Source organism: Zingiber officinale, chromosome 6A, assembly GCF_018446385.1.
Source record: "Zingiber officinale cultivar Zhangliang chromosome 6A, Zo_v1.1, whole genome shotgun sequence".
Taxonomy (NCBI): Eukaryota; Viridiplantae; Streptophyta; class Magnoliopsida; order Zingiberales; family Zingiberaceae; genus Zingiber; species Zingiber officinale.
The window spans coordinates 140,250,037-140,258,455 of NC_055997.1; the positions used below are offsets into that span (position 1 = coordinate 140,250,037).

At 41.8% G+C, this 8,419-nt stretch overlaps 1 protein-coding gene across 4 annotated transcripts; it reads right to left on the reverse strand.

The window, feature by feature from the left end:
- Positions 1-3,001: 3,001 nt before the first annotated feature.
- On the reverse strand, positions 3,002-5,639 carry LOC121998339 (transcription factor PCF5-like). 4 transcript variants are annotated; one of them, XM_042553234.1, is made up of 3 exons: positions 5,252-5,639; positions 3,385-5,132; positions 3,002-3,313 (listed from the first exon to the last, which is right to left on the reverse strand). In XM_042553234.1, the coding sequence occupies exon 2, from the start codon at positions 4,641-4,643 to the stop codon at positions 3,438-3,440; it is 1,206 nt and encodes a 401-aa protein (XP_042409168.1). In that variant the 5' UTR covers positions 4,644-5,132; positions 5,252-5,639; the 3' UTR covers positions 3,002-3,313; positions 3,385-3,437. The 4 variants fall into 4 exon arrangements, with proteins under 4 accessions (XP_042409168.1, XP_042409167.1, XP_042409170.1 ...); XM_042553233.1 differs by having other exon boundaries at positions 3,385-5,151; XM_042553236.1 differs by having other exon boundaries at positions 3,385-5,099; positions 5,252-5,636.
- Between the last annotated feature and the right edge of the window lie 2,780 nt (positions 5,640-8,419).

The window sequence follows — 8,419 nt, forward strand, 5'->3', positions numbered from 1 at the left end:
TCCAATGTGACAAATTGCAAGGCATTAGGACAATAGGCTAAGTACTCTGTGCAGTGCTTTGATTTTTAAATGGATTAAACTTGTCAGCGGTGAGTCCCAAGTGTACATTTCTAGGATTAGACGCAAATTCACAATGTTATTCATCAAATTCCTTCCATGCTCAATAATCAGTTGGATGCCTTAGATTTCCATCCAAAATGTGTTTTTTTTTAAATGCCGCCATATACTTTCAAATGTCTTGGATGACATGAATAATCGTTGCAATCTTGATTTCAATGGAAAATATCAAAAAATTTTGGTTGGAATTTTAACCACAAGATGTTTTTTTTCCCACATTTATATGATCTCCTAGATGATTTCTATAAAATTTTCTATCTTTGAAGGTTACACACATTGCAAATGTGTTTATTTTCACTTGCTCCCTAATAAATAATCATGCAATTATTTGTACAAGCCTGTATTTTTTTATAATGAAGTCCTATACTAGAAATTAATTTCTTTGTTTCATAAAAATACTTAGGTGCTTGAACTTCAAATGGAAGTATTCGACGAAAGAAGTTCAACAACATCGTAATTGACTTATCACTCCAATTTTTACTCACTTTCAATTGAAATAACTCAACAAGGAATATTAGTTTAAAAAACTTTGTGCATTCGGTATATAATTATTGTTTTCTTTCCTTTGTTATTAGTCAATAAAAATCTTTCATATTAGACTCCATCAATATATGACTCGTCGATGCACCAATGTATAGTTTTCATTACTTGTAAATCCTTCATGCATTCCAAATGCGTCATGCAACATTTCAATAAATCTAGACAAACTAAACACAAGTCAAGATTAAACTAAGTTCAAACTTGAAAGGAAAAAAAAAACTAAACTTGAATAATTATTCAATAATTTAATTCATTTTAGACTTAATTTGGTTTGAGTCAATTACTTTATCAAATAAGTTTGCAAAAAAATTTAGTTCAACTTAACTCATTTACATGAGCAACTAAAATTTCATCCAACCTCTTCTTTAGAACTTGTATGAAAAATATAGCGAGATTAAAATTATTTTCCCCTATACTACTACATGGAAAGGAGAGCCCCAGATTAAAATTATTCATCCAACCTCTACATCTTCCACCATAGATAACACCTTCATCTTCAGTAGTGGCTATAGAGTCCACCGAGATGTCACCAGGACGTAGCACAGACGGCTGATGCATGATATCTCTGGCGTAATGGTCAGGGGTCGATTTTCAGGAACTGACGATCTGGGGTTTACCCTGTCATGCGCCTATGACCTGTGTATCTACATAAACCTTCCTCCATATCCGTGAGACCGACACTAAGAAAGCCACTAAAATAACGAATCTATCTTTTTTTATATAGAATCCACCGAGATCTGGTGCAACCTCCTTGACGGCAGCCCGTTCATCTTCGTGTAGGAGCCCCTAAACAGGAACCTACTTTAATTTGTGCTGTCGAGTCCCACTCCTTCCATCAATTTCATCTGTCCAAATGAACGCCCATGCAACACTGTAGACCAAGTCATGGAACCGATGGCACTGTGGAAGGGCACACATAGCTCTTTTCTAGCGGATAGCTTGCTGTTGGTGCATGTGAACTAGCTAGAGCAAAAAATGGTGTTTGTTGTTTGTCCCCACCAAAAGAGGTTTCCTCTTCTTGGAATCCTCCCCTCTCCCCTCTCCCCTCTCCCCTCTCCTTCTTCCATTGTAGTAAATAGAGCCTAAACATGATCGCTTGAAGTAAAGCCTCTCTCTCGCCGTGCAGAACATGCAGATGCCTTCCAGTGAAGCAACAATATTAGGTTGTCTGGAAGCCATGTGGCTGTGGGAACCCATATGTCCTTGTCATCATCTTCAAAAGAGAATGGAATAGCCTCTTAGATTCTGAAGGCAGATGCCTGTAATGCGAGTTGAGCTGGCCATAATTTGTAATGTAACAATCATCTTTCCTCTGCCCAATAGAAGACATTGATGTTAAAAAGTTTCTGCTATCTTCTGTCCTGTCACTGAGCATCAACTAACATGAAGACAACTAACTCAACTCGCTGTAAGTTTACTCGATCCTACACAAACAGTCTACGTGTTGAGACAGAGGTGAAAGGATGGATATTCAGCAAAAGATAGACTGCTTGGTTCTGATAATTCAATCATAAAAGAAGATAAAAATAAAGTAGCTAGGCTACTTTAAAGTTTTTCCCACCAAAGCTGCAAAGCAGGAGAAGCTTGAAAAGCATAACTGAAATCAGAGACCCAGTGAAACCAACCAAATGAAAATCCAATCAGCTAAGGGAATTTCTGTCTCAACATAAAAAATATATATAACACAAAATCTTGCATACAAAAGATATATTTGGCTGAGGAGAAGAGGTTAAGGGAATTGCAGGCATTGCTAGTTCTTTTACACAAATACATGAGCAATAATGAAAAAGAAGCATTTCTTTTCTTTTAATCATCTATTTCTTTTACACAACACATGGGCAAAAACGAAAAGGAACATTTCTTTTCTTTTAATCATTAAAGGAACATTTTTTAAAGTGTCCAATAGGATCCCACCTCAAATCTTTTATCATAGATGCCTGTAAATTTCTGCGTATCCACACTAGGATTAGTCACCTATCCCATCTAATGTCCATGGCTAAACAGAGCAGTGTAACAATTTTACTTATGTATTGACATCTTTTCATCAAAAAATATAATTCTCAGAAAAAGATAGTTAAAAGATGTATGTCTAAGCAAGCTGATATAACAGTTTTACATCTTTTGAAAAAAAAAAGCATGTGGTATGCTAGTTTTGAACAAAAAATACATATAATAGATTTAAAAAAGATTAAAAAAAACTATATATTACATCCTTTTAATAATAAATTAAACTGATAATGATTGGAGAAGGATGCGCTTTTAACCGTAAAATTTTTTTTTGCCCATTGGCATCCGACCAAGTCAGCATCTATCTCCTTGTCAGCATGACAACGACATGCAGCGCTTATCTAAATCCGAACGGACATCTTTAGATTTTATTCCTGAAACCGTAAGAGAGACAACCGCAAATCTACGAAGACATTTCCAGATATAACACTTCACTTGTGCTCTCTTTTGGCAAAGCCAGAATCAAAACACAACTCACTCAAGAAACCACAATAAGCAATCTACACAACAGAAACAAAACACGCGAGCTGAAAATTAAACACGACAACACAAAAGAGTAGGTTTTTTAAGACTCATACAACAACGATAGAGAAGAAAATGACGGAGAGAAGAGAGGAACCTCCAAAATTGAAGCAATGGAATCCAGTCACTGTGAAGAAGAAGGTTAAAATCACTTAATTAGAATTAGTAGGAAATGGTCGATCGAAATGAGAAATTTACCATGGAGGTGTGGAGATTGGTGATCGCGATTCCTCTTCTTACTGCTCTGTGTGTCAATTGCGAGAATTAGAGGAAGCAGAGGGCGGCGGCTTGTCTGCGACGCCGTCGTGCTCCTCTTCGCCCTGAAACCGCGCCGGGATCCGGAACCCTGAGAAGCCGGCACCGGGTGCAAATCCGATGGAGGACATCGACGGAGGTTGCATCTGGTGATGGGTGGCGGCATCGACAGGGTTGGCCCAGGCGCGGACAGTGGGGGCGTTGCTGGACTGAAGGGGTCCCCTCTGAGAAAAAAGTTGGGTTTGGCCGAACACAGAGTGCAGCGGCACGGCCAGTGGCGGCGGAAAGCTGAAAACATATCCAGGCCCGCCGCCGCTCGTCTCCATCAGATTCCATGGAACAATGCGCTGGCTCTGTTCGGCCCAGCTGGCGGAGACTGCAGCGTCGAAGGCGAATTGGGCGGAGGGCGGGAAATGACTACTGTGGGTGGGCGGAGCTGAGCTCTGTTGGAATTGGACGTGGTGGTGGGCGGGTTCTGGATTGTGAAGAATCGGATCTTGGAAAGACTGGAGGGAGAGGCGGAGGTCCTTGATTTGACCGTCAGCTCGCGAAGGGAGATCCGAAGAGTAGGCTTGGAAGCCGATGGAAGGGCTAGAAGACGGCGAGGTGGCCGCGGGAGTTGCAGCTGTCGGGAAGAAGGATTTGATTGTGTCCGCAATGGAGTCAGTGTCCATGGATGGCGGAAGAAAACTGGCACTTACATTTTCTCCACCACCGCCGTCCCTGGTGAAGTATAAAGCAGTAGCAGCGTCGACGGGGTGCTCAGTGACGAGGGGCTGATCTGAAGATGTCTGGGGAAGGATATGCCGGTGAGAGGAGGCGGCGGCAACAGTAGCGGTTGGGATCCAGGGCGGCAGCTCGGCGAGCTCGTCGATGGCGGCCTTGGCGTTCTTGATGAGCCAATCGACGGCCTTGCTGGGGCGGTCGTAGCCGAGGCGGTCCTGCACGTCGTAGAACTGGATGGCCGTATGGGCGGAGAGGCGCACACGGCGGTCGCGGGGGCCCTTGGCGGTGCACACCTTGCTGTGGCGGTCCTTGCGTCCTGTGGAGCGCACAATATGTCCCCCTTGCACCTCCACGATTTCCCCCACCGCAGCACCCTTCTCCCTGCTTCCATACCTCGACGGCGTCTGCGGCAGCCGCGGCGGCTGGTGGCGGAGGAAGGAGAGCTGGCCGTAGCCGACGGCGTCACCCTCCCCCATCCGCTCAGGAAGGAGCGCATACTCGGAGGAGGAAGCCGTGGCAGCAGCTAAAGAAGAAGACGACCCCCAAAAAGAAGAACCTTGTTTATCGAAGTGGAATTGGTGGAGTTGGAAGCCGCCAAGCGACCTAGCTACTTCTTCTTCTTCTTCTTCTTTCTGGAATTCCTGTTGCTCTCCCGAATCTCCTCTTTCGCTTTCGTTTGCCTCTGCAGGAATTTGAAGATAAAGAGTTCTCCTCGGATCCAGATCCTTCTCCTCCTTCCCACCTCCCTCTTCCAGTTTCTGATTATCTTACCAACCAATGTTACTGAACTTGCGCTGTGTTTGTTGCCTAATTAGAGCGTAACTCCTCTCCTCTTGCTGCAAAACCAGCGGCATGCGATGGTGGTGGTGATGCTTGGCCTCGTCTTGCTCCTCCTGCTTCCAAATTCTTTGGCCATCCAAGGCACATACTTCCTTCACCAAAAACCACCACCTCAGCTCTAAAACCTTAAACCACCACCATCCACTTCAGAATAAATAAATAAATAAATAAATAAATATACTAAATCAATCAATTAATCAAACAACATAAGAGCGCATGCACCAAAGCAAAGCGCTTCCCACACCTGGTTTCTCTATTAGGCAAGGCGAAGAGCACAGGTGAGAGCGAGAGAGAGAGACGGATTAGATCTCGGTCATCACAATGTAGTATCCAAGAAGAGGAGAAAATCAAAGCACAGGAGCTGTGCAACGGCCTCCAGGGTACATGGAAGAGGACTGGAAGGGGAAAGGGAGGGTTTATGTTTTAGTTGGAACTTGGAAGAGAAGGACGGATGAACGATGCTCGAGTGTGGGCCTGAGCCTATTGTTTGAAAGAAGAACCCAAGCTGTCGATGCCAGTCTTGGACAGAGAGAGAGAGGTGAAGGGAGGCAGACAAGCGTCAGATCGATCCTGATGATCTCACACTCCATCCCAAAAGCAGACCCCAAACCAAATGCCCGTCTCCCTCCGTCGTTCTTATATTTACTGAATCTTTACACCTTTTTGAGTTTTCACCGGCTTCGCCATGAGACAAGCTAAGCCACCTTTTTTTTCCCATGCCTCGGACCAATCTCCTTGTCCATGAAATTTACCTGCATGCAAAGTGTAACTCGGCGAGCAATTATTTTCTGCCTTCTTACGCCACAACATGCCAAATTGGATTCAGATCCCTCCTGCTTTCCATCATTCAAACCAAGTAGAGAAAGTTATAATTGTTGACGACAAAGACAGCACGCCATTCGGACAAGATGATGGGGATGATGACTGCTACATTATTATACGTGTTATATTCATATCACATCGTTGTTGATAAATATTGTTATATTTTTATGGGTCGATGGTGGAGGTTCAGTACTGAAGGCAGTGACTAATGGAGATCGATGGGGTTGTCTCCCTTTTCGACAGCTCATTGTGGGTTTGAAAAAACTAGGATGTTGTCTGTAGGACATTGAGATAGGTTCTCGCACAATCGGCTGCCACCACATTCCCTTCCCTATGAGTGACCAAGCTGATTTAGGACAAGGGGACCCCTAGGGTACTCCTACAGCAGCACGTTGCAAGGGTCACACAGCACATGTGTCGTCCTCCTATCGGTTATCCGAGACCCGTCGTTGTTAGCGAGGCGCTTGTTGATAGATATGAAGGATATCTGAGTAGTTGACAATTAATCTGGTGTGCATCTAGATTGCGCGATCCTCCACTTCTTTGATTTCCTAGCTAATCAAAGTGGTGTAATGTAACAGAGATGACTTTACCACGTGATATGGTCCCTAACGGGATCGACAAGGTTAACACAACACGGCCCTCTCTACGACTCAGTCAACATAATTCTCTCCGATCCAAGATGACACTTGAGTCTAATTAGCCGATTTAGACCTGAACTCGAATCATTTTCGTCGGCTCCGACCAAGCCCAACCCAAATTAATCTGACTCACATCTTGGTCAGCCGTCTTTCGAGAAGGACGCATCCATTATAACACGATGTCAGCCGAACGTAACAAAGCCATCTCTTCACCCCTTAATGATATCAATTTAAAAAAACCAGAGGTTGACCAATATATTTTACTATTATTCTCTTACTTTCATCTTCATTTTCTTCTTTTGCTATTTTTTTTAATCAATCCGTATGTATTTGAGCGTCAGAGGGACCACGTCGTATCTCATCCCCTTCTAACCTCTTGTTAATCTCTCTAAGAGAAGTTGACCTCACTAAAGATTGACCTCACTAGTATTGGGAACCCAATATGGTACGTGCCAAAATACGTTTCAGAAAACATGCATAACAAAAATAAAAACATAATAATTCCTACTTATTATATCACATACGCCACACGCGTACAAGGATATAACATGACAAGATATGATCATAAAATAAAATTTCTTAAAATAACTTTTACTCTAGATATATTTGACGGATGATAAGAAGTGAAAAGGACATCAACTAGCAAACCCAACGGAGTTTGCTTCTACTCGTATTTACGTTGAGTTGTCATTGAGACGACTTCATGAAGCCACGAGTCGTTCGTCTCCGATAGGTACTAGTCAAGCGTAAAGACGAAGCAATCCGAGAGAACTCCCATGATACGATTTGGTGGATGTCGCGACACCGAAATCGTCGACATGAATTTGTCAGTACCGAAATCATCAGCACTGAAGTTGTTGGCACCGGATTCATCATCACCAACTTTAGTGGGTAGAGATGGCTGATGGTAACTTTTGGGCGGTAAGAGCTTGGGTGGCGGCTAGGGAGAGGGAGAAGAGGATGAGAAGCAACCCTAATCAAATTAGAATTTTCTCTTAAAAAATAAAATCATTTCTCTCTTTTCCTCATAGAGGAGTATTTATACACCTCTACATGACCTAGGGAACAAGTCATCTCCCAAACCCGATAAACAAAGTCAACCCAATCTATTACCAATAAGATTAAGTTTGGTTAAAAATTAAACCATCTTGATTCATAATTAAATCAAACCATTTTATTTTATTATTTATTATTAAATCAAGTTATTTCATAACTAAACTAAATCCCTTTTGGTTTATTATCAAATCATAATGAATTCATATATCCTATAATAGCCCTAGGGTGTAGCGCAGATGGTGGACGCGTGACATCTCTGGCGTAATAGTCAGGAGTTAATTCTCAGGAACTAATAATATGTGGTTTACCCCACCATACCCTTAATACTTGTGTACCTGTATTTACCTTCCTCCATATCTATGGGGTCGACACTAGGGGCCGTTAATGTAGCGGCTCTACATTTGTTTTTCATATCTCCTATAATGGTCATGACTTCAAGTTAAAGCTGACCCGTTAATCATGAGATGTTATCTCAATGGTTCAAACATATTTAATTTTAGGTTGAACTTACTTTGGTCAACAACTAAAACAATAAATCAAATTTTGATTCTTACCGTATTAACAAAAGGTGTACGTTTTAATATTTTAGAAAAGAGATTTAGGTCTTATCATAATCATGCAAATGTACTATCTACATGACATCACACGCATGATATAAATGATGATATGTTATATCGCACACATAACATATATAATAATATAACACATCACACGCATGACATATATAATAATATAACATATTGCATGTTTGACATATATAATGATATAACACATCTTACGCAAGATATACACAATGCATATATTTAATGTATTTATATGACATACATACATGACATGACATATATAATGATATAACATATCACACGCATGACATATATGAGGAAGGATCCTCT

Bases quoted from the DNA above. Each gene is read 5' to 3' on its own strand.
- LOC121998339 (XM_042553234.1), bottom strand. From the start codon at position 4,643: ATGGGGGAGGGTGACGCCGTCGGCTACGGCCAGCTCTCCTTCCTCCGC.